This window comes from Rattus norvegicus, chromosome 1 (genome assembly GCF_036323735.1).
Source record: "Rattus norvegicus strain BN/NHsdMcwi chromosome 1, GRCr8, whole genome shotgun sequence".
Classification (NCBI taxonomy): Eukaryota; Metazoa; Chordata; class Mammalia; order Rodentia; family Muridae; genus Rattus; species Rattus norvegicus.
In genome coordinates this window covers 253,731,783-253,758,551 of record NC_086019.1, presented here as the reverse complement: position 1 = coordinate 253,758,551, position 26,769 = coordinate 253,731,783, and the positions used below count along the sequence as shown (strand labels likewise).

The 26,769-nt window shown below is 40.6% G+C and overlaps 1 protein-coding gene and 1 non-coding gene across 8 annotated transcripts in view; both read right to left on the bottom strand.

The window, feature by feature from the left end:
* The window catches only part of Slf2 (SMC5-SMC6 complex localization factor 2), a 62,599-nt gene extending 36,026 nt beyond the window's left edge, over positions 1–26,573 (bottom strand). For 3 of the 7 annotated variants that reach the window (XM_017589590.3, XM_039088080.2, XM_063271766.1), the window contains exons 1-9: positions 26,240–26,573; positions 23,341–23,384; positions 21,968–22,701; positions 19,447–19,501; positions 14,088–15,055; positions 13,025–13,095; positions 8,485–8,607; positions 7,544–7,711; positions 4,957–5,059 (exon numbers count right to left, since the gene is read on the bottom strand). In XM_017589590.3, coding sequence (XP_017445079.1) covers positions 4,957–5,059; positions 7,544–7,711; positions 8,485–8,607; positions 13,025–13,095; positions 14,088–15,055; positions 19,447–19,501; positions 21,968–22,701; positions 23,341–23,384; positions 26,240–26,379 — 2,406 coding nt within the window. In that variant the 5' untranslated portion in view covers positions 26,380–26,573. Of the gene's footprint in view, positions 1–4,956; positions 5,060–7,543; positions 7,712–8,484; positions 8,608–13,024; positions 13,096–13,570; positions 14,027–14,087; positions 15,056–19,446; positions 19,502–21,967; positions 22,702–23,340; positions 23,385–26,239 lie in introns of those variants that run through there. The other 4 variants (XM_006231550.5, XM_006231551.5, NM_001134612.2 and 1 more) reach the window with 4 other exon arrangements.
* Rnu6-588 (RNA, U6 small nuclear 588) lies at positions 11,275–11,381 on the bottom strand. The gene has a single exon (XR_005499966.1). It is a non-coding gene; the product is annotated as a U6 spliceosomal RNA (small nuclear RNA).
* Positions 26,574–26,769: the final 196 nt, after the last annotated feature.

Sequence of the window (26,769 nt, the reverse complement as noted above, 5' to 3'; positions counted from 1 at the left end):
AGCATGACCTTGTAATTCTGACTCTTTACCTCTTCAAAGTGCTGGGATGAGAGGCACATGCTCTATGCTCAATGAACATGATTCTGGGTACTGAACACAGGAATTACAGGCATGTGGCACTATGTTCAATTTATTCAAGGCTGGATCAAATATGCTTTCTAGGCAAGTCATTAATTAATTTTGTATGCAGACAACCACCGAGAAAACATTGACCACAATGTCAATAGCAGGTGGAAATAAAGACTTGGAATAAATTTAGTCTGCTTTTTATAACTTGAATCTTATACAACAAAACATTCTCTCTGAAATGAAAAAAACAAAAAAATAAAACTTAAGTAGTGAACTCTTTCTACGACATTTGAACATACATGATACTACAAAAAAAGCCAAGCTGGGCAGGGATGGAACATGCCTTTAATCTCAGTCCTCATAAGGCAGAGAAAGTTGGACCTGTAGTTTGAGGGCAGCCTGTCTATATATATATAGAATTCCTGGACAGCCAGAGCGAATAAGACCCTGCCTCTATAAATAAAAAGCAAATTTTTAATTTTTTTCTTTTATCCTCTGGAAGAACAGGCAGTGCTCTTAACCACTAGGTCACCTCTTCACACCGCACCCTTCCTTCCTTCTTTCCTTCCTTCCTTCCTTCCTTCCTCCCTCCCTCCCTCCCTCCCTCCCTTCTTTCCTTCCTTCCTTCCTTCAGGATCTCACAATGTTTAGCTCAGGCTGGTTTCAAACTCTTTAGACAGCATGAAAAGGTTTTGAACTTGAGATGTTCCTGCCTCAGGCTCTGCAGTCGCCATTATTAGAAGTACAAAACAGTATGCCTGGCTCAGCTCATTTTTATTACATTTTAGCAAACAAAGCTAGGTGGAGTATGGTGGCACAAATGTATAACCCAGCACTGAGCTATACAACCTGACCCTTGTCTTCAAAAAAAAAAAAAAAAATCCAATACAGTTAGAATTATTAACATTAAAATTTATCTAATTTGCCAATAGTAAAAGTCAAGGTTTTTCTAGAGATGAGAAAATATGGCTTACACAGAGAAAGTACCTTAATTTCAAAGAATGATTCAGAAAGGTATAAAAATCTGCTTAGCAAAAAGGTATTTTTGTTATGTGCGACAGTCCACATCAACGACATAAAAATAAAGAAAAATATGTAATCAGGGACTACAGAAACCCCAGTATGACAGTCAAGTTTAAAATTAGAAATACGGGGGTTGGGGATTTAGCTCAGTGGTAGAGTGCTTGCCTAGGAAGCGCAAGGCCCTGGGTTCGGTCCCCAGCTCCGGAAAAAAAGAACCAAAAAATAATAAATAAATAAATAAAATTAGAAATACAAATATGCAGGCGAGGTAGATGTGTAGAAGTGTCGCTGAAAACTGCTGGGCAGACAGAGTTATCTTCAGATATGTACAGTTATTTTGATGAGAGGCACACTGTAAGGTGACACTAGCAAGCTAAAGCCTGTTCAGGGCTAGCACCCAGGCATCAAGGAGACCGACGGGAAAGACTGAGGAGGAGGAGGAGGAGGAGGAGGAGGAGGAGGAGGAGGAGGAGGAGGAGGAGGAGGAGGAGGAGAATGAGTTACTTTAAAATAACTTGAGGCAGATGAAGTTTCTTGTGGGAGCAATACAAAAGATAATTAATACCAGCAGATCAAAATTGTTAACCATTTCCAGCAAGTGCTGCTCCGTGGTCTTTCTACTACCACTGTTACTGTGGACAAAGTTCCTCTCCCACACAGCATGAAGCTTACTCATCAATTTCTTTGGTAGGAGTTGTGCTGAAAACACCTTACTTGGAACCTATATCTTTTTATATGGGGACAAGTGGGGGCCCATTCAACCAACTTCATTTTTTTTTTTAAGATTTATTCATTTATTATATATAAGTACACTGTAGCTGTCTTCTGACACACTAGAAGAGGGCACTGGATCTCTTTACAGATGGTTGTGAGCCACCATGTGGTTGCCGGGAATTGAACTCAGGACCTCTGGAAGAGCAGTCAGGTGCTCTTAACCACTGAGCCATCTCTCCAGTCCCAACCAACTTCATTCTTTTGATTTCACCTTAATAGAAATATCTCACTGCAGGGTGGTGGTGGGAGGCTGAGGCAGGTGGATGGAGGCCAGCTTAGTCTATAGAGGAAGTTCCAGGACAGCCAGGGCCACAGAGAGAAGCCCTGTCTCAAAAAAGCCAAGAAAACAAAAGAAAAACCCCAATCCACCACATTAAGGTAAAACAAGAATCCCTCTTACCTCTTCTACTTCCCACGCCCATGCTGGCCTCCCTCACTTTTCTTCACAGTACTTGACTCTTTAGAAAAAAAAAAAAAAAAAAAAAAAAAAACTACTGTACATTCCTACATTTTCCTACCTCTTCTGTGTTAGAAAGTAGGCTTCTTGTGGTGTTTCATCTAGTACCTTGCACAGTGACACTAAAAATGCCAACCACTAGTTGGGCATGGTGTCACCTTTAATCAATCCCAGCACTTGGGGGGCAGGGGCAGGGGCAGGGGCAGGGGCAGGGGCAGGGGCAGGGGCAGATCTCTGTGAGTTTGAGGCCAGCCTGGTCTACAGAGAGAATTCCAGGACAGTCAGGGCTGTTATACAGAGAACCAGTCTGGAAAAAACAAAACCCAAAACACCCTCCACCTGCCGCCACATGACAATAATGAAAGAATACTAGAAAGTAAACCACATGACAATAATGAAGATTGTCTCTAAAGTCTTTTAAACAGGTTTCCTGATATACTCCCAAAGTCAAGAGTAGAAATGCCATATTTTGCCCTAAATCTTAGTTCACAAGTATGATGATCCTCACAGGCTCATAGAGAGTAGCACTATTAGGTGTGACATGTGGCTTCGTTGGAGAAAATGTGTCAGTGGGGGTGGGCTTTGAGGTTTCACATGCTCCAGCCAGGCCCGGGTCACTTCTCCTTGCTGCCTGCCAATCCAGGTGTAGAACTCTTGGCTACCTCTCCAGCATTCTAGCTGCCTGCATGCTGCCACTTCCACACCAGACTTTCAACTATAAGTAAGCCTCAGTTAAACATTTTCCTTTATAAGAGTTGCTGTAGTTATGGTATCTCATCACAGCAAAATACCACTGACTAAGACAACATGTAATAGAGTTTTCTGATACCAATAAAACCTGGGTCCTCTGCAAAAGCAGCTGGCGCTCTTATCTGCTGAGTCATCCTACCCAGACCATCTAAGAACAGGCTGGTAGATCTTTGAGGCCTGGTCTACACAGTGAGTTCCAGGCCAGTAAGGGCTATATAATGAGACTGTTTAAAAGGAGACAGGATTTCTAGGGCAAGACTATTGTATATATGTACATGAAGGCATAATCACTCACATAGGCCCCTGCTAAGGCGAAGGTAAACACTGGTAGTCTTCCTGTATCACTATGACCGTATTTACTTATTGGCTGTGGAAGAGAACACATCCATAGCAAGCCAGTGGAGGTCAGAGGACAACCTCAGGAGTCTGCTGTCTCCTACCATCTGGTTCCTGGAGACGGAATCTGGATTGTCAGGCTTGGTGACAAGCACCCTTTCCAACTGGACATCTTGCCTAGCCCATTTCATCTTACTCTTTAAGAAAGGGTCTTCCTGAACCTGGAGCTACAATCACTGGCCAGTGAGCCCCTATGATCTTCCCATATATACTTTCAGCTATATACAGGAGTTGCCAAGATGTGTTGCCACTCCGAGCCTGCAGATGGGTCCTCAGAATCTGAACTTAGGCCCCTTGTACTTGTGCAGTAAGCATTTTACACAAAAACATCTCCCCTGCCTACAGGGCAGATTTTTGCATAGTACAAAATATCCTTTTATACTTAAAAAAGGTTTAACCACTATTTTCTATAAATCCAGAATTTTATTAAAATAGAACACTCCAGTAGTTTTAAGAAAAACTTGACAGGAGTTGGGCAGTGGTGGCACATGCCTGCAGCCCCAGCACTTGGGAGGCAGAGACACCTGGATCTTTTTGAGGTGGAGGACAACCTGGTCTACAGCGTTCCAGGCTGGCCAGGGCTATACAGAGAAACCCTGTCTTCAAAATCCAAAACCAAACAAACAAGCAACAAAACTTGCCATGAACTGTGTCCTTGGAAGGAGAATACTACCTTAACTGGGCACTACTAACAGGGAACCTAGCGTAACATCAAGAGCCCTAGAGAGGGCCAAAATCCACTGTATTATATACTAAATTACTGTCTTCTCGATATGCCCAGAGCAATAAACACCTACACTCATGTCTAACATATCTAGAGGAACACCAAAGCACTATATAAAATCTACATCATTTAAACAGAAACAAGGACATATAAATGAATTAAGCATTAATATGGACATGGAAGAGAAACAGCCAGCTGAGTTTGCATAAAAACATACATGGGGCTGCCGACATGGCTGAGTGGTTCAGAGTGAGAGCTTGTACTGCTCTTATAGAGAACTAGAATTCAGTGCCTGGCACACATGTCTGGTGACTCAGTCACTACAATGCCAGCTTCAAGGAACCTGACACCTCTGGCCTCCACAGGCCTGCATCACATGCACAGACTCCCACGTAGATACGTGTGAATAGGGACACAGGCACAAGCACTGCTGTAACTTGAGAAGGAGCACTGGCTCTTCCTGCCTCATTTTATTCCCCTAGGAACCATGGGTTTAATATGGATTTTTTTTTCTGCTTAAAGTGAGAACAATTCATTTATCCACTTAATAGTGTGCATGGGGTGCGCATCATCTCTAGAAGCCGGAGTGCAGCTTTCTTGAGGTGGTTCTTTGCTTCTACCGTGTAGGGCCGGGGCACTGAACTCAGGTAGTGAGGCTTGGTGGTAAACGCCTTCACTCCTGAGCTATTTTGCTAGACCCTAGGAGTTTACTGAGTAGGAAATACAGTAGGTACCCACTATAAGCCCCAAACAATTCTCTTACCCGAAACAGCCACTTTAACACAGGTACAGGACATTGGACGTAGTGGTATGCAGTGGTAAGGAAGCCTTGTGTTGTCAAAAAAATCTGATCTGTTTTTCCTGATCTGGAAACAGAAAATCAGTGATGGTTACCCATGGAAAAAACCTCTTGCACACACACTGGGCATAATCAGAGAAATGAGGAAGCAAACTTCAGCTGATGGGGTGGATTCCACACTAACATGGAGCAGGTTCCCACGTAACTGATGCCCATCTGACTCCTCTGTGGGCAGAGGCACATTTGTATGCAGTGCTCAGACTACCAAGTCTGAGGACACGAGCTTTTGCCATTTTAGGGGTGAACTTTCCTAAAACTCAGCACCAGAGTCCACATGGTCTTTACAGACTTGAAATGCCACACACTCAGAACAATTATCCTAGTCAGGCATTGGACAGAGCGAGCCTAAGAACTATCTATCCCAATATCTCTTTTTGTCTTTCTCAGTGGTACTGAAGTTCTGATTTTTAGCTGCGCAAAATCACTTGCTATATGTGCTACTGCTGACAGTTCACCCAATCAGCCACAAGCAAAGGCAAGCTCCAGCTCTATGTGCTTTCTGCGAATCTGAGCGGGAAGCGAGCACTGCAATACAATGGAGCAGTAGACAGTACTAGTGGAGGAAAAACACAGCAAAACAAGAGACCAGAGCCAGGACTCTCTAGCCATGAATAAAACAAACAGGGGTTGGGGATTTAGCTCAGTGGTAGAGCGCTTGCCTAGGAAGCGCAAGGCCCTGGGTTCGGTCCCCAGCTCAGTGGTAGAGCGCTTGCCTAGGAAGTGCAAGGCCCGGGGTTCGGTCCCCAGCTCCGAAAAAAAGAACCAAAAAAAAAAAAAAAAAAAAAAAAAAAACCAAAACAAACCTTGGTCAAACTCCAGCTTCTGACAGCCACTGTTATTACTGTTGTCACCGGTGACCCTTTCCTTTTGTGGTACTGGGAATATGTTTTTGGAGAAAAGGTCCTGCTCTGTAGGCTCAGAGTGACACCAAACTTGCGATCTTCCTGCCCCAGCAATTCTAGGATTACAGCTGTGAACTGCCATGGCTGGATTTTACATAATCAGTTCTCCACTTTGAGATAATATCTCTTATGGCCCAGCAGGCTTAAAACTTGCAAACTGAAGACAACTTGGAAAGTTTTCACCTTTACTTACCCAGCCGTAGGCTACCACTTTTGGTTCATGTGGTGTAAGAAGCAAAACAGGGCTCTGGATACTCTACATAATCACTCACCAACCAGGCCACAGTCCCAGACAGTCCACATTCATCTAAGGCAGCAGCAGAGTCTTACTGGGCCCCAGTCACAAACTTTTAAGAGCAACTTTTGAAAATCAGATTTTATTTTATGTATATGGGTATTTTGCTTCCATGATGGATATTCTTGATTGTCAGTCTGACTATAAAATGCAAATAGGTGGGCACACCCATAAGGGTTTTTTCTTTTCATTTCTTTTTAAAGATTTATTTTCATGTGCATTGGTGTTTTGCCTACATGTATATGTCTACATAGAGGTGCCAGATCCCCTAGAACTGGAATTCAGACAGTCATGAGCTACCACATGGGTACTGGGAATTGAACCTGGGTTCTCTGAAAGAACAGCCAATGCTCTTAGCTGCTGAGCCATCTCTCTACACCTGTTTGGGATTTTTTTTTCCCCTTAACAAAACCATTTGAAGTAGGAAGACCCATTTCTTTTTCTTATGTTTTTTGAGACAGGGTTTCTCTTTGCAACCCTGCCTGACCTGCACCTCGCTCTGTAGACCTGGCCTCAAAACTCAAGAGATCTGCCTGTTTCTGCTTTCCCAGTGCTGGGATTAAAGGTTCAGGCACTCCCTACCTCCAGCCTATATAAAGGACATAGAAGATGAATGATTACCTGCCCCTGCCCCTGCTTTGGCTCGTTTTCCTAGGAAGTTCATTCATTCACTGGCATTAGAGTTTACTTCTTCAGGATTCCAGAGTATACTAAAGACCAGCTGAGACATCCAACCTCTTTGACTGAATAACTGGACTTCTGGCCTTTCTTCTGGCCACTGCCAGAGTACCTGGACCATAGCCTGTAAACCATTCTACTAAATCCCCTCTTTCTATATATACAAATTCACTTTGTATGGTTCAATGGTTCTCAACCTTCCTAGTGCTGTGACCGTTTAATACAGTGCCTCATGTTGTGGTGATCCCAACCATAAAATTATTCTTATATATTCTTCCTAACTGTAGTTTTACAACTTTATGTATTGTAAATATCTGTTATCCAATGGCCTTAGGCAATCCCTAAAGGGGTCATGACTCAGGTTACACTGCTCTAGTGTACCCTGACTACTATACCTGCATGCATGTATGTGTACTACATATATGTCTGGTGTCCACAAAGGTCAGAACCTCTGGAACTAGAGTTATGTATAGTTCTGAGCTACCATGTAGATGCTGGGAATTGAACCTGGGTCCTTTGCAAGAGCAGTTAAGTGTTATTAACCATTGAGCTATTCCAGCCCTTAGAACAAATATTTATACAGGAAAAAAAATCCAAATATTTATGATTTACTTACTTGAGAATAAGCTTTTCCACAGCACTTTCTCCGATAAAACCAGAGTCTCTTAAATCTAAGGTATACTGATTGAAAATTTTTCCAGAATTGAGGAAATTAAATATTTCTTCACCTGGATGATGATCAGGAATAGCATCAACTGTAACTGAAAATTTCTTTAGAAATTCCCTGAAATACAAGGATCATTGAATATTAAAGAGTTAGGACATATATGATTCTGTACTTAAAAGATGAATACATAACACTTGGCAAACTCTTACAAAACAGCATTTTGTGTGTACTTTTTTGGTTTCTCTGTAAAGTCCTGGCTGTCCTGAAACTTGTTCTGTAGACTAGGTTGGCCTCGAACTCACAGAGATCTGCCTCTCTCTGCCTCCTGGGTGCTGGAATTAATGGCATGTGCTAATGCGATAGAACCAATGAACATCTTTTTGGTATACTATAAATTTTAAAGATTGATTAACTCAGGGTACGGAGATGGCTCAGTAGGTAAAGTATTAAGTCAGACTGTAAGACTGACTGAAGAGTATTTTAGCCAGGTACACAACTTTGATCTCAGCATTCTAGAGGCAGCAGCAGGTGGATCTCTGTGAGTTCCAGTCCAGCCTGGTCTACAGAGAATTCCAGGCCAGTCAGTGCTCTTACATAGAAAAATCCTGTCTCAGAAAGAGAGGGAGGTGGGGGGATTGACTGAGACAGATAGAATGTTTTGCAGTCCTCCTTATGGCTACACATTTCATATGTTCAGTAATGAAAACCACTGAGTCTCTCAGTGTTAAGACTTAGGATGTAATTTGGTTTTAATGTTTGCCTTTCAACAAAATTCAAGTGTGTATCAGTCATTGAACAGCCAGTCAAAGATCCAGCTGTTTTATAAATACCAAATTTGAAAAATGGTTAAAAAGTACTAGAAGATTATAGATAGTGTAAAAAGACGCTACCTGTGTTCTTCTGAGAGGCCATCCTCATCATCTGTACTGTCCTGGTCGCCAATTCTGATAGGAGATTTAATGCCACGGCCCTGTCTTATGTCTTCCTGTAGCTGCTTCTGTAGTTCATCTAGCCTGAAAATTGAAAAGAATGCCATATAAATAATCCTCATTCATTCATTCTTGAGACAGAGTCTTTCTATGTAGTTCTGGAACTCTCTATATAGACCAGCCTCGCCTTAAATTCGGAGATTCACCCACCTTCTGAGTATTGGGAATAAAGGCATGCACACCAGGCTAGGCTTATGATTTATTTAAAAACAACTGCTGTGATCTAAAAGGAAAACAATTACCAAGTACTGTTATATATAACAAATTATGTTATAATATAGGGTAGATCATATCTCCAAAATACATTAAAGTTTTTTAAAAGTTCTATTTTATATGCATGTGTTTTGCCTAAATGCATATTTGTGCAGTACCCACAGAGGCCAGAAGAGGGTGTTGGATCTCCTGGCAGAAGAGTCAAAAATGACTGTGAGCAATCATGTGGGTGCTGAGACTCAAACATGGGCCCTCTGGAAGAGCAACCGGTGCTCTTAATCACTGAGCCATCTCTCCAGCCCTTTGGATATTTCTTTACAACTAGAAATTTAAGAATGACCTATCCAAACCAGAAATAGAAAAATCAAATGATAAATAATGATCAAATTTGGTTATCTTCTCTAATCTTTAATATTCACTGATATCTTGTAGACCAATACCCTGATAATGTTAATTAGGGGTTTTTTTTCATCATGGTCACATGATTATTATCACCACCAAATATAACACTTACTATGGAATGCCAAACCACAACCTCTTAGTGAGATTAAAGGAAAATAAGTGGTCAAGAAACTCACTGTTTTCTCACTAACAACGGGTCAATCATCACACCAAATATTACTTTGGTCTGAGAACACTCAATATCATTGTGTGTGTGTGTGTGTTGAAATAGGTCTTTTGATGTATTCTAAGCTGGCCTGACACCGGAAATCTTCATGCCTCAATTTAAGTGTTGGTGTGTGTATTTTCACATGTAGCAAGGCTTAATTTTAAACAATTTCTCTAAATTCAGAGGGAAAAACTTTTAACATAAACATCTGAAGATTTCCTATAGTTATATGTTTAACAAGTTAGATTTGTAACTTCTGTGTAATTCAGTTATCTAATCTTCCTTTTAAAGTTACTTAACAATTAATTTTTTTTTTATATTCATGTAGGTGTGACTGTGGTGGCTAGAAAAAGATTTCAGATCGCTCTGTTTATTGCTATAAACTGTTGTGAGTTGTCCAATGTGGGTGCTGGCAACTCAACTGTAGTCTCCTGCAAGAACAGCAAGCATTCTTTACCAAAGAGCCATTTCTCTAGCTTCCTAAACAACTTTCTAAAGAAACAGCATGTTGGTAGTTGGCAACTACGTGTCACTGTGCATGCTTGAAGGCCAGAAACCTATAGGAATGTTTCTCCTTCTTCCACGGGGATTCTCAAGATTGAACTCATGTCATCAGGTTTTGGTGGCAAGTGCTTTTCCCACTGAGCCATCTCACCTGCTCCAGTCAACAACTAAACTTTAAATGAAGTTTTCTGGGCTAGTACATGAGTAGACATGTTGTTCTGGTATCATTAACAGTAAGTCTGCAACCACATACATAATTTTTTGACTCAAAGCTTAATTTACGTGTATTATGTGTGCCCCACATATGTGTGTGTTTACATGGAAGCCAGAAGAGGGTGTTGAAGCTCCTGGAGCTACAGTCACAGGTGGTTGTGAGATACCAGACTTGGGTTTTGGGAAACAAACTCAGGTCCTTTTGAAGCACAGCAAACATTCTCAGCCAGTGAGCCATATCCTTAGGCCCATTGTTTAAAATTTTTATTTGCTTTAATTTTTAAAATTATATTTAAGCCAAGCATAGTGGAGTATGCCTTTCACCCCAGAACTCAGGAGGCAGAGGCAGGTAGATCTCTGTGAGTTTGAGTTCAGCCTGATTTACACAGTGAGTTCTAGTATAGACAGAACTACATAGTGAGACCCTACCTCAAAAAAACAAAAGTAAACAAACAAAACTGCATCAACTTCCGTGTGTGTATGTGTGTATGTGGTCAGAGGTAACACAAGGGGCAGTTCTTTCCTTTCCCATTGGAGTCTTAGGGATTAACTCTGGATGTTAAGCTCAGCAAGTGCTGTTACCCACTGAACCATCTCTCTGGCCATTTACTTACTGAGATAGACTCATGGCACTCTTTCTGACTCAATCTCCCAAGTTCCTGAATTACAACAATGGCCAATATATTCAGCTTGTCACATAAATGTCATTAGGAAAATCATGACCCTTAATTTTTTTGGTGTGTATAAAGTGGGCTGCTTATCATTTTGAACTATTTCCTCCAAAGAGTAAAATGACACAAAAAACATGTATGATTATCTTGGTTTCAAAACTTGTTCTTAATGTTGGGCATGGTAGCAAATACCTGTAATCCTAAAATTGGAGAGGCTGGGAGCAGAAGAATCCAATCTTTGAGGCCAACCATAGCAGTATACTGAAATCATGCTTAATTAAGCAAATAACCCTTCCCCAGCCCAAGAAAATAGTATAAAATGTCTGAAACTGGTAAACATTAAAGAAAAGGTTGGATTTTAAAACGTTTACTTCCTTAAGTGAAATCATTTATAACAATGAATAACTATGGTTCCTTGCTTAGTTTAGATCCATATTCTATGAAAACTGAGTTTTTTGAGTTAAATGCTGCTAATTTTTTAAAATTATGGAACGCGTCATGAGTCTGCTTGTCATCCTTGCACAGGGGTCAAGCTAATCTTCCTGGTATTGTTCCAATTTTCCTATGTGTGCTGCCAAAGTGAGCACAAACATAAAAATCAAGGTCCTACTTTTGTGCTAACAATAAAAACTAATAAAAAACAGGCAAGGGCTCTCAATAGACATTACTCCAAAATTATCAAGAGGCCTAAAACCACACAAAAATGTATTAAAAATGTCAATCAAAACGATGATAAGAAACCATACCATTTCATGTTCTTTAAGATGGCCATGGGGAGGGAGAGAAGGTGGAGATTATGAATATGAATGAATAGCAAGTGCTGGAAAGAATGTGGAGAAGAGAGATCCTCATGCACTGCAGATGGTAATGGAAAATATTACCCTTGCTGCAGAAGGCAGTTTGGTGGCTGTCCCAAACCCCAACAATTACCTCAAGTTCACTAAGTCCTGGTATGGGTCCAGACTCAAAATAACTGAAAGATGCACAAATCATCATAGGATTTTTTTCTACAACAGTTGCAAAGTAGGTACTGCCCAAGTGGCCATTAATTGATAAAAGAACAAAATGTGGTATGTATACAAGATGGGACAGTCAACATCAAGAAGGAAATTCTGACCCAACCTTCACTACAAACAACGAAGATATGCTAATTACAATACTTTAGATATAATAAGGAAACCAAGAAATGATCTCACATGAAATACCTAAGAGTCAACTTCATAGGAACAGGAAGAAAAATAAAAATGGTGGTTTGCCAAAGGCAAGGAGGCAGAGCAGAATGGGAATAGGCATGGAGTTCAGTTTGAGAACTCTGGAGCTAGCTAGGTGGTGGTGATGTCAGTGTGCTAATTTAACCTGTACTACCAAGAATAAGATGTAAGGCTGTGGTGATGGCTCAGTGCATAAAGCTCTCGTTACACGAGAATCAGGTCCTGAGTGTGAAGTCTCAGAACCCACATAAAGCTGTATGCATACACCCGGTGTATTAGTGCATACCTTTAGTTCCAAAACCCAGTAAGCATAGGCAGGCAGGATTCTGAAAGTTTGAGGCCAGCCACAGGTATACAGCAAGATCCTATCACTAAAAATAGGGCACTGGATGCATAGCACAAGCGTCTGTAATCCCAGTGCTCCCACAGGGAAATGAGAGGCAGAGAAGGGAGCCTCTCTGATGTAGCTTATAGGTCAGTTAAGGCTAGCATACATAGCAGTGAGGAGCCTGCCTCAAACACAACAGAAGGTGAGGACTGACACCCAAGGCTCCTCAGGTCTTCACATGCATGCCGTAGCAAACATGCACTAGCACTCTCATGCACACACTGTCCGTGCACACACATAATGAAAATATATTCTACTCATGCTTTGCATCAAGGATATCAGTAAGATACTGTTGTAACAAAGAGGAATTTACATTAATAATGTAAAACACAGCATACTGTAAAAACCTGTATCTTTTGATGTCTCTTGAACAAGAAAACACACCTTATTTCTAAAACAGTTGACAAGAGAATTAGAATAATGGCACTCCTACAAAATGCATGTTAATTTCCAGTTCTCTTGGGATTTTTGGTGTACTGGGGACCAAAGTCACAGCTTTGTGCTTGCTTGGCAATCACTTTACCACTGAGCTAAATCCCCAGCCCCATATACACTTATACACCATTCTAAGGTAAGTTAAAGCCAACCACACAGTAGAGCAGTTTGTTCCATGTTAACAGATTAAACTAACCTCTGTGTGTCTTCCTTCTCCTTTACCAGTCGCTCTAAGGTGTTTGTATAAGTTCCACTCTGAGCATATTCCTAAAACAAAAAGAAAGTTGAAAAAATACTTTATAACTTACCTTAGTAGAAGAACTGGGATATTTTAAAGTTGTTCAGAGTACTAATGACTATTTTCTATGTCAGTAACCTGGGTCTGGATGACACCCTTCTTAAAGGAAAAATTTCATCATCATGCTTTAAGTCTAGCGCTCTATGCTGCAGGCAATTTGACCTCAATATCCATTAGGAGGAGAGACACTGCCAATAAACCCTGCTAGCCTTAGGATCTGAATGCAAACACCCAAGGGCTCTGTGGTGACCCTATCTTTGCTTCTGCATTCTATTTTAGTGAAGTCAAACTACTACTAATTTTTAGGTTTTACTATGGAATATTACACCTTCCCCACCAAACTTTACAGAAATCTTAAAATTAATACAGTTTACTCCCAAGATAGAATGAAGCACTTTATAAATAAAATTGCACACCACAATTAACAACATTTCTACACTCTACCTTCATTTACAGCAGTGGTCTCCAAAGCAGGGGGTGTGCAAGGTGATCCATTGGGGTGCAGGAAGAAAATAATAGAACTTCTATTTATATGGAACTTCTATAGAAACTCCAGTAGAACTTAATCTATAGTAACTTCTATGTAACTGCCACAGGAAATACTTAAGTTTTCTTTTTCCTTCTATTTCTGTTTTCTGTATATACTTTATTTCAAAAGTTCACAGTATTATAGTGGTACATGTATAGAATATATAAGTCACATATATATACTGGGGTACATGCTTAAAAGTTTCCTTTTAATAAAAAAGTACATGTGATCAAAAAAGTTTGGAGACCACTGATTAACAAATATAAAATTGAAGATACGGGGAACTCATTACCAAACAAGAATTCACACTCATGTCAGTCTAATATGAGTTGTAGTAAGCACTGAATTTTAAAGTAAGTTAACAATCTATCTTCTTTAATTAATCCATCTTTCCCCCATCAAGTGAAGACACGTTATCACAGAACCACTTACCATGTAGTCTGACGACTGGGGTCTAAGCCCCTTGGAAAACGCAGGAGGCTTTCCTGAAGCTGTAGGAGTCTGACTGAAGTTCAGAGCCATTATTTCTTCCAGTGATTTTAGTGTTTCCTCTTCCTCATCACTCTCTAAGTTGTAACCTAAACTTTCTTCATCACTATCAAAATCACCCCTGAATTTCCTTTTCAGTGCACTGCTACCTGCATTGGAATTTCCTGAACTCTCTTTATCTGAAGGAGCTGCTGGGCTTGGGACACACGGCACAACTTCCAAGGCAGCCGGAGGAGATGCTGTTGGAGGGGCGTACTCTGAATGCAAGGATCCCCCAGAACTTTTCCCTGAAGATTCATTAGAAACAGCCTTGATAGTCTTTGCTTTGTGTTCCTTGTGTTTGGAGGATTCTGCAGAATGCCCAGAACGTTCTTTCGAGGAGGAACGCTCTTTATCTTTTTTAAGAACTGGAAGAGTGCAATTTTTAGCATTTAGCGGTACTCGAGAGGAAACAGCACTTGGAACATGGGAAAGTAAAGGTAGCTTTGTCTCTTTTGATGTCACAGAACCAGCCGGTTTACTTTTCTGAAGGTTGCTAGCTCTTTTAGCTGTGGATTTTTCCTGAGGTAAAGGCAAGTGGGGCTTCTGTGTTTTGGTGTCTTTGGTACTTGCTGCGTGGACTTGGTCACTATTCTTGGAAGAATGGTGGCCAGAATTTGAAGGTGCCAAGTCTGCAGAAGAGCGATCTGTTTCGTCATCAGGTTCCTTAGCTATATCTTCCAAGCGCAGAACACCACCAGGAGTCTTCAGTGCGATGTGTCTTATAAACTTTTCTCTCGGATGGGATGTGTCTGGGCGCTTCTCTAGGAAGGACTCTTTTGCTTTAGGTATGACAGGTTCTTTTGTGCTTTTCAGGTCTGAGTCCACAGAGTTCCTTTTTCTTTTGTCGGAGAATTTATTCTGTTTAGAGCCTAAAATTAATTTTTGTCACATCAGTGAGTATACTCTTCTGTCTACATCAAGGTTATTCACAGAACACTCTGAAGAAATGTTTAAATTCTAAGGTTAGGTTGAGATTATCCACTATTTATGTAATGAAAACAAAAGAATTTACACCAACTGACAATGATGTCCAAGAAATTTAAAGCTAATGACTTATGCTCAGTTTTATTGCTAGTCTATTAGATTACTATCTTATGAAAGGTATCACTCCCTAAAACATTAGACACCACACACTGGACTACCTGGTTCTAGAAATACTTTAATATCCATAGGTGTAGAGGTTTTAGATGATAAGCAAATATAGGAATAAAGAGGCAGATAAATAACATTAAAAAAAAAACTCATCGGGCTGGGTGGTGGTAACACATGCCTTTAATCCTAGTACCCTGCAGAGAGGCAAGAGGATCTTACTTAATTCAAAGCTGGCCTGGTCTACATAAAGAGTTCCAGGACAGTCAAAGCTACATAGAGAGATCCTATCTCTAAATAAATAAAAAAAATAAATTCTATCTTGCATGGTGGTGCATACCTATCCAGCAGTCAGGAGTCTGAGGCAGGAGGATCATGAATATAAGGCTAGCCTGGCCCAGAAGAGGATAGGAAGGTTGGACAATACAGTCTCAATACAACAACAACCTTAGCCAACTAACCAACCAAAACCAAAACCAAAAAACAAACAAAAAACCCAAAACAAATCAATAAGTATTTCCATCTAGTGACCATCACTAATTCTTACATGTCTCTAGTTTTCAGCTGTGATGGGTTTAACTAACTGTGTCTTCACAAATATGTTCAAGTACTGACCTTCAGCACTACAGGATGACACCATGTGCCTGAGCGGTACAGTTACAAGTCAAAGAATGCTGAAGATTAACAAACGCCCAAATCTGTAAGATGTAAAGATGTTCTTTCCCTAGAGTTATCAGAGGGGCCTTACCAATGCTCTGATTTTAGATGTCAGCTTTCTAGAACTATGAGGTAATAATTTCTGTTGTTTTAAGCTATCCTAGCTAGGGTACTTTGTTACAGATGTTGTATTTATTAATGAATACAACCAGAAACATTTTAATAACTATATATTTTCTGGGTAGTGGTGGTGCATGCCTTTAATCCTTTAATACCAGCTCTTGGGAGGCAGAGGCAGGCAGATCTCTTGAGTTCAAGGCCAACCTGGTCCATAGAACAATTTCTAGGACAGCTACGGCTACACAGAGAAATCCTGTCTTGACACCCCATGAACTGCCCAAGTCTGAGCTTTTTTTTTTTTTAAATGTATGTATATGAGTACACCAGTTGCTGTCTTCAGACACACCAGAAGAGGATATCAGATCCCATCACGGATGGTTGTGACCCACCATGTGGTTGCTGGGAATTGAATTCAGGACCTCGGGAAGAGAAGTCACTGCTCTTTGCTGCTGAGCCATCTCTCCAGCCCCCATTAATCCCCCCAAACAAACAAAGCTATGTTTTTTGAGTTCTGGTTTATATGAGTGTTTGAGTAGAGGCTGGAAGTTGCTGTTGGGTGTCATCCTTTTTTTCTTTTTTTAATATTTTTTTTATTCATTTATTATATATAAGTACACTGTAGCTGTCTTCAGACTCACCAGAAGAGGGCATCGGATCTCTTTACAGATGGTTGTGAGCCACCATGTGGTTGCTGGGAATTGAACTCAGGACCTCTGGAAGAACAGTCGGGTGCTCTTAACCGCTGAGCCATCTCTCCAGCCCATTGGGTGTCATCCTTTATCGCCCTCCACTTCATTTACTTAAGCAGGGTCTCTAGCTGAACATGGATCTTACCAATTAACCTAGCCTAGTTTGCCTATGTACTCTGGGGATGCTGTCTCTTCCTCTAGAGCACTTGGGTTACAGGCCGTATGCTACACTTGCCCAGCACTTATATGTGCTTAATCAGTCTTTAAAATTTACATTATGCTAAAAACAAATTCACTGAGACTGTTGTGGTGGCATATGACTTTAGTCCCAGCATTTGGGAGGCAGAGGCAGGCCCATCTCTAAATTCAAGGCCAGCTTGGTCTATATAGGGACTGCTAGACAAGACATTCTGTCTTGAAAAAAAAAATCATTAACTCATACTTTAATCATTCATTTAAAATTCATGAAGACTGGAGGCATATATGAAATACTTGTCTAGCCCATGCTTAAGGGTCAGGAAGACAAAGAAATTGTTTTCAAGCCTGCTTGTTTTGGGATGGGGAGGAGGGGTAAACAGGGTCCTATGAACTCCAGGTTGGTCTGGAACTCATTATGTAGCTGAGAGTGACCTTGTACTCCTGACCTTCCTGCCTCTACCTACTAAGTGCTCAGCATGGCGGCAGGAGACACAGTCAGATATATCTCCATGAGTTCAAGGCCAGTCTAGTCTATATAAATTGCTAGAGTAGCCATGGCTATATAGTGAAACCTTGTCTCAAAACATAAAACAAAAGGCCCTCAAAATAAATAACCTTAGGGGTTACTTTTATGAACATATACTCTGGAAAATGCAATTTTAAAAATGAAGCTAGCTAAATGTGGTGCTCCTCTCTCCCCCCAGCCCAAGTCTGAGACTCCTAAACTTTCTAGGAAGTAAAGGAATGGCAAAATTTTCAGTTCTTTTATACTTCCTAGACAGTCTATCGGCTGGATATTTGTTTCACAGTACTTTGATTATAGGTGAGCACTGCCATGTTTTATACACAGATAATACAGATCTGAACTATGGTCCTTGTGCAACAAGCGCTTTATCAATTAAGCCATTTCTCTAGCCCCTTAATCTTGTTTCTGAGACAGGGTCTTGCTATGCAGCCTAAATTTTAGGCATGGAAATTCATGCCTAAATTACAGGCACATATTACCACATACAGAGGGATTTTAAATTATCACATAAATGACACAAGGAACCCAGTAAGTTTACATTAAGTATTAACTATTGCTGTGTTCACTACATCTTCCCAAATGTAGGAATAATCCGTGAAGTTCATTTCTCATATGAGGTTATGGCAGAAAATGCTGACACACTAGATGAATAAGATTATTTCTAGAAGCCTTTCCTTTCCTCAGGAATAACATTCTGCAGTGTTAATTTTTAATATTTTTTTTAAAAGATTTATTTATTTTATGTATGTGAGTACACTGTAGCTGTCTTCAGACACAGCAGAAGAGGGCATCGGATTCCATTACGGATGGTTGTGAGCCACCATGTGGTTGCTGGGAATTGAACTCAGGACCTCTGGAAGAGCAGTCAGCGCTCAACCTCTGAGCCATCTCTCCAGCCCAATTTTTAATATTTTAGTTCTGGATCCCTACTTTAAATCTTTTTATACAACCTCAAGTTGCTTCAAATCTTTCTGTGGGCAAGAGAGATTTAACACATGAATGGTGCTCCCAGACTCTTGAACAACAATAAACCAGGCTCTCCTAGGCTCTCTTGAGGTGTTCAATTTAATATTGTTATTTGATTAAGAAAAGATACCTTAAAGAACTGAGTTAGCTGATTGAGATTGTGCATGCCTTTAACCCCAGCACTGGGGAGACAAGCAGAGGCATATATATTTTGTTGACTTTGAGGCCACCCTGGGGTACACAGGGTTCCAGGACAGCCAGGGCTATAAAGAGAGACCCTGTCTCAAACAAAACAAAACAAAACAACCAACCAAAAAGAATTCCTGAGCTAAGAGCTATTTGTGATTAAAGTATCAATTAAACCTTGGAGATGTCCTTGAGATGTAAAAGCACCTTTGTATTTGGAGTCTTTGGATCTTGCTTTAACTTAATGCAAAGCATCTTTAACAGTACACCAATACTACAAGATTATGTTTTTGCTCATATGTTCTAGGACAGCATCCCACTGTCCCAAGCAAGCCCCAAACCTGCAGTCCTCTTCCCTCAGCCTACTGAGTGTTAGGATGTGGATTTGTGCTACCATGCCTAATATCAAGATTATGTTTCTTGATATAGACAAAGATTCAGAGGTGAAATACTAGATATCAGTATAAAGAATGCAGTGTTAAAACACACTATTAGGAACTCCTGAAGAAGGCAGAGAGGTCAAGAAAACAGATTATGCAGAGTAAATTAAGCGTTTATTTTTTGAGGTCAGGTATTATTCTATGTAGTTCAGGCTGACTTCAGTCTCTAGAGTCTCCTGTCTCAACTGCTTGAGCTTACAGGTGTGTGCCACCACACCCAGCTCTGAACATTACTCTTTTGGGATGTAGTTTTTAATCAAACGCTTAACTATTAGAGACATTTAATTCTAGGAAGGAAACTGAATATTTGAACAAATTTTTTTTTAAAAACTGGTATGAAAAAGATACAAACTCACTTAGAAATTCTGTTTAAGTCTGATGCTACCTACCTGAAAGTTCCCACGAATCTGAAGATGATCTTTTTCTTGAGAGATGTCCATTTTCCTAAGAGGAAAAGGAGAAGAAAATTAGGAATTCTGAGAAGTAAAGAATATGAACTTACACTTGAACAGATTTCTAGATGAATAAAGCAAGCACTTATATCCAGAGGTAGCTTTAAAAACAAAGTTTAATCTTAAAATGAAGGGTATGGGCTGGAGCTATGACTCAGGGTAGAGTTCTTCCCTAGACACATAAGGCCCAAATGCAATACCTAGTATTAGGGAGATACACATACATATATACCCCACACCACATACTCATGAGGCCATCTTATCATTTAAAAAAAAAATCACAAAAATGAAGTCCCTGTTTCATAAACTAACAGTGATTTATAACTCAAAAATTAATACAGTAGGGCTGGAGAGATGGCTCAGGGGTTAAGAGCACTGACTGCTCTTCCAGAGGTCCTGAGTTCAATTCCCAGCAACCACATGGTGGCTCACAGCCATCTGTAATGGGATCTGATGCTCTCTTCTGGTGTGTCTCAAGATAGTGACAGTGTGCTCACATAAATCTTTTAAAAAAAATTAATAAGGGGCTGGGGATTTAGCTCAGTGGTAGAGCGCTTACTTAGGAAGCGCAAGGCCCTGGGTTCGGTCCCCAGCTCCGAAAAAAAGAACCAAAAAAAAAAAAAATTAATACAATAGAAAAAGACTACTGGTATATGGGCCAAATATTACATCTATTATCATCAGCAACTTCAGAAGGTACAATTTTATTACAAATAGGCCTCTAGATTTACAAATACTGTCTAGTAATATATAATTCTGAGACTTCTTTTTTTCACACCTAGAATGTTATAGTTTATTTTTCATTTACCTGATTTGAAATTTTCCTTTTTCTTTTTAAAAATACTATTTATTTTTATTTATATGAGTGCACAGTAGCTGTCTTCAGACACACACCAGAAGGGGGCATCAGATCCCATTACAGATGGTTGCAAGCCACCACATGGTTGTTGGGATTTGAACTCAGGACCTCTGGAGGAGCAGTCAGCGCTCTTAACTGCTGAGCCATCTCTCTAGCCCTTGAAATTTTCATAGTAGCTTAATCAATATAGCACGTCTTTGCAGTGCTGGGGACTCAACCCAAGGCTTCTCACATGCTTGGCAAGCACTCAACCAGTTAGGTGCACTCCCAGCTTGGTGCTTTTTGATTTTGAGACAGGATTAGGCTATGTAGGCCAGGGTTATCTCTAACTCAGAATCCTTTACCTTAGCCTCTCAAGTGCTAGAATTATAAGTATGTACTTTTTTATATCTGACCTTACTTGTTCTTTAGGTAGATAAAATTTGAAATTAACAACTTGAGAACTTCTGTTCTCGCTCTCGGCAGTAAGAAGCTGATGTTAATGCTAATCTGATTCTGTATACTCAAGAGAAAAATATGATAGGATTAAAAACTATGTGCAATTTTCTAAGTCATCAGGTATGTTTCTAAGACCCATACCTAATCAATTACCTAAGATTTACATATGAGGCGGGAGAAAAAGTTCATGGGTTAAGAGTTATTGTGCCCTTGTAGAACTTGAGATTAATTCCTGGCACACACATGGCACAGCTCACAACCACCTGTGATCCTAACTCCAGGGGATCTGGTGGCTTCTTTTGGCCTCTACATATAGGTTCAAATAAAGTAAATAAATTGAAGATTTACATATAATCTGAAACAGTGGTTCTTGAACTTTTCGAGGGCAGTTATCTGGAGACCTTTTAACTGAAAGATGGCTGTGCTCTGACTCCTCTGTTTCTTCCTGGGACAGAGAGCATATTAGACAAATCCAAGGGCCACTGCTAATACTGCTCTGAGGACATTTTGAGAAGCACTGTTCTAAGTTGTTTCCTACTCTTTTATATTTGCCATTCCTAAGTACCTCCTTTTGGCAAATCTTTAAAAAAATTACAACACTTGCCTGAAAGAATGTTTCATTCTTTTCTAACGTTTCATTAGAAAAGATCTTTGTGGAACCAGAGAGATAGCTCAGAGGGTAAGAGCACTGGCTGCTCTTCCAGAGGACCTGGGTTCAATTCACAGAAACCACATGGCACTCACAACTGTCTGTAATTCCAGTTCCAGGGTATCTGACACCCTCACACAGACAAACATGCAGGCAAAACACCAATGCATATAAAAAATGAAGAGGAATCATTAAAAAAATTGTTAAGAAAAAAAATCTTTGCCCCTAGTCTGTAAAAATTATGGTAAAGACTGAATTCAGCTGAGCAGTAGTGGTGCAAGGCTTTAATCCCAGCACTTGGTTATTCCCTTAAATGTTATGGGTTGGGGCTGGGGATTTAGCTCAATGGTAGAGCGCTTACCTAGGAAGCGCAAGGCCCTGGGTTCGGTCCCCAGCTCCGAAAAAAAGAATCAAAAAAAAAAAAAAAAGTTATGGGTTACTAAGTATCTTTAGACTTAGGTCTAAGCACAGTACAGTAGTAACAAAGCCACCTCAGTAATCACTATACATACCAGATTGGAGAGATTACTCTTCCCAGGTACAGCCTCATTGTGTTTGCTGTGCTCATGCCTTGGCTTACATTTTTTCCCTACACCAGAGGACTTTAAGGAAAGGTTGCTTGCTTCTGAGAAAGAATTTTCTGAGTTGATTCTCTGCTCCATTTGTTCCTTTCTCAACTTCTTCTGTTCTCGTTCTCGGCAGTAAGAAGCTAATGACAACTGGAACCTAGCCCCCAGTGGGCTTTCTCCTGGATGGTGTCTAGATAGGCTGCTTCTGCTACTAACACTTCTGGAGCTGTTCTTGAAGATGTCACCTTCTGTGGCTGGGACTTGCTTTCTGGAGTCTTCACTGTTCTTGCCTCGATCTCTGTCATTCTTCTCCCTGTTACTTTCATGAATGAACAGTGACTTCCTTCTCTCAGGAGACCGGTGTTTTTTCTTCCGTGCCTTGATCTCTTTGGGCAATCGGTAAGAGGAAGGAGCATAGATGCCCGCTCCTTTGGGTAAATATTTGGTGCTTAGAGACATACATGGCCGACGTGACTCATGGACGCCACGGTCTTTGTGGTGCTCTTTCCCGCCTTTCATGAAAGCTTCTAAAATAGGACTTTCTTCTGATGACATCCTTTTGGGTTTAGGTTTTTTTGGTGAAGATAATTTCCTTTCAAATTGCTCTGTCCCAGTGATGGATAATCCATTTCCTCTGTATTTGATGTCTGATTTTTGGGAATCCAACATATGTTTGTCTAAAACAGCCACAATTAAAACACATATAAATCATACATTATTAAAAACAAACTGATGTGTCCATTATTATTTATACTAACTATTAACTTTTAACTGTATTGAAGCTACTAAAAATTCAAGCCAATTAGTAAGTGGTGATAAAATATTTTGGGGGGAAGAGAGAAATTAAGAAATAGGTTTATCTTTTATGAAGTTTCATGAATCCCTTCTGCTATGTCATCTAAGCTCCCTGTGGCTTTATTTGTGAGCTACTTTACCAGAGAATAGACATAATGACTATAAGCTGGAATATTTTTAATGTTAAGAATGTAGAAGAGGGCTGGAGAGATGGCTCAGTGGTTAAGAGCACCTGACTGCTCTTCCAGAGGTCCTGAGTTCAATTCCCAGCAACCACATGGTGGCTCACAATCATCTGTAAAGAGATCCGATGCCCTCTTCTGGTGTATCTGAAGACAGCTACAGTGTACTTATATATAATAAATGAATAAATCTTAAAAAAAAAAAAAAGAACGTAGAAGAGATGGTTTACTGTTAGCACATTTTCATTATAAGACATTTCTCAATTCTGAACAGCACAATCAAGTTTGGAGGCTCTTCACCTCTAAAACAACCCATCAAAAATACATTAACATGCATACCTTGTTTTGAAGCTGGCTTGAAGAAATCTATGATTGATTGATTCCTGAAAATAAAAGCACAACTAATATGACATCACAAAACCAAGTATTAAAACCTCAATGTTTTAGATTAAGTAGTGAATTAGATTTACTTAATGTGGGCTGAATTCCAACGTCTAATTTAACTAATCAGGTTCTAAAAACATTAGTTTGCTAAACCACAAGGAAATTAAAACATATAACCATTTTTTACTAAGTTTATAAACATAATTGAGACTTATGAAATCTAGAGTACTAAAATGCCGAAATGAAGTGTGAATCCAGGGTGCTGACTCCTGTGTATGGCTACAACAAGCTAAGGCGGAAGATGCCGGGGAGAAACATCTGATTGTATTTGTTATAAACAATGACTAGAGAGATACACCATTCAAACAGAAACCTGGTAAGTAAGAGATCAGAGACCTTAACAGAGACTTGCAACAGGAGTAGAACAGCAGATGGGATAATGAACAATTAAATCTGAAAAGGAATGTGCAAGGCAAAAGCAGAAAGGTTCATTCACGAATCTTACACTAATCTCTTTATAAACTAACAGCAAAAATAGAAGGAGCCACAATTGTGTTTCAATTTTTTTTTTCAATCTAAGATTCCTTCAGATTAGCTAGGTGCAGGGGCACACACCTTTTAATTCCAGCACTCAGGAGACAAGGCAGGTGTGTCTATGTGAATTCAGGACTAGTCTGGTCTACAGAGTGAATTCTAGGCCTAGTAAGGGCTACACAACGAGACCCTGTCTTGAAAAACAAATCAAAACAAACAAAATGGACAAAAACAAGCAAAGAGTTCAAGGGGCTGAGGAGATGGCTCAGTAAGGTTAACAACACTTGTGGCTCTTGCAAAGAAGCACCTACATGGCTATTCACGAATGACTAACTCGAGTTTCCAGGGATATGTAATGCCATCTTCTGGTCTCCTCTCATCAGACACACACATGGTGCACATACACATGCAGCCAAAAACATTCATTTACATAAAATAAAAATAAGTAAAATACTTATATTTTTACAAAAGCAGCACACTGCCTAAGTAAAATAAAAAGGGAATCAGACAGTTAACAAGCAAAAACCCAAACCAAACAGCTTTAATAATGTGTACAGGTTGTATGCCCAAATGCGGGCATACAATTATTACCAGAACCTATACTCTGATCTGTTCATGCACGCTGAGATGTTACATGAAGAAAAAAAAGAGTAAATAAATTTTTTTCCTGAAATGTATCCATTTTTTTTGAAAGAGAACAAACAAGCACAAGGCTACTGTTGTCTCTCCCGCTGAGGCCAGTACTCTGTGGGAAAACCCAAGCAACCCAAACCCAAGGCTGACCTCCTTTTCTATCTGTACGTTTTACTGGTCACATTAGAAGAGCAATGCACATCTTTACTGTTTACCTAGACGCCACGGGTATGCTGAGAGAATGTGAATGATTATAAGAAATATGAGTGACAGCTTATGGGAGAATACATGCATTTGTTTACAGAAAGCAAATTACATTAGGTAAAGTAACTCCACCACTGAGCGAATGAAGACATGCTAACCTGCAAAGGGGGGACAAATGATGCCCTATTACTGGTAGTGGAGAGGGGCAAAAGAACCCAGAAGCAGCAAATAAAAACCAAGATCCACTCATATCTTTTTACTAAATATTAACACCATATTCCTTCCCCAAAGTACTAAACCTAATGCCACTCTTCAATGCATCTGAAAGGAAAAAAATGGCTTTGGGTAAACCATGAAATATAAATGAATTCTGAAGAGGTAAAATAACTGTTTTCTAAGTTCAAGCACACAGAAATGTCCATTACTTATGTATAACTGGTTCAAAAAAAATTATGACAGCTTCACAAACCTTTATCTGGAAGTTCTGGGGACAAATGTGTTAGGAATTTCAATTTATTGGATTTCGGAGAGGAAATAACTTGAGTGTATTATGTACAGCCCCCAGCAGGATCTGGTGCTGCAACCTGTAGTCAAAATAGTAATATTTCTCCAGCAAAGCTTATCAACACTCAGTAGAATAAAGACCACCCACAACCTTATATTAATTATTTCTGGTCAGCCTGGCCTGGGCTGCCAAGTATGCTGTGGCAGAAAATTAATGAAAACATTTGCTTTCCACAGCTCTCTGGCTTTCAGAATTAAGATAGAGGATTGTGAGTCTGTGCTACAGTACTAAAACATAAATTTGCTTTTAAATGTCTGTTACCACTTCTTAAAATTAAAAATAAAAAGACAGTACCAAGTTCGTAGATAATCTGAATGTTTTATTGTCAGAGGATGTCATTTGATTAAATTCTCCATCATTACATAGCTCCCAAAAAATCTTTACTATATATTAAAAAAAAAAAAAAAAGGAAAGGAAAAGGAAAAAGGGAAAAAAAGGTCTGTTGGTGAGGGAGAAAGTCACTCAAAGAGAAAACAGGCGCATTCCAAAAATGTTTTTTAGAATCAATGGTAGTGTACACTGTACTATTAAGTAATTCGTGGGTTTTCCTTATCACATCTTACATAATTAAACTCTGTAGAAACCACTAGGATCAGAACGATCTAGAGGCTTCAAGTAGGGAGGGCCCCAGGGTAAGCGCTTCGAAAAGGAGAAATACAACCTTCTACCTAAAGCTGCCTCTCCCGCAGCCATCTAGGCTGGTGGTCACTTAGACCAAAAGCAACACCCCAACTACAGAAAAGGAGACTTCAACTCCCAGAAGCCACCGCGCGGAGGCGGGGCAAGGGCTTGCAGGCCCCAGAACATCAAGGCCTGAGCTCGCTGAGGATGGCGGGAACTGAAGACCAGCCGTCCGCAGTCCTCCCTTATACCCGTGCCCCCGCGACCCGGCCCCTTCTCAAGCCCTCTGCACGGTACCTGTCCCCAGGACTCTCTGTTCTTTTTCCCGCTGCAGCAGGGGTGGTACTACCGGGTCTCAGATGGCAGCGCGGGGGCGACGACCCCGGGGCTGGGGATGAGGGGAAACCTGGCCTAGCGGGCATGCAGCGCCTTGTCATGTCGGCGCCGCTGGCGACGGCGGCATGAGCTGTGGCTGGAGAAGCTGGTTGCGTGGTTGCCGTCTTGCTGCTGGGACTCGGGGAGGCTGTCGGTGCAGAGGTGGGCGGCACCCCCTACTCTCTTCATGGCGGTTCTCTCTTCGGAAGTGACTCCGGTGTGAGCGGGAAGGAACCTGAGGACCATCAGGGGGCGGGCCTTACTTGAGGTGCCGTGTCTCAATTGGCTGACGTAGAGGTCACTCTGGTGGTAGCGCAATAGAAAGCCTCGGCCTGCTAGGAGGGGGCGGGTTTTTTGGAAGGGGGAGGGGAGAATGAAAACTGCCCTCCCCAGGCCCGTCACGTGCGCCTGGGGCGCGCGCCTCCTGGTCGGGGCCGCGTCGGCCTTGGCGG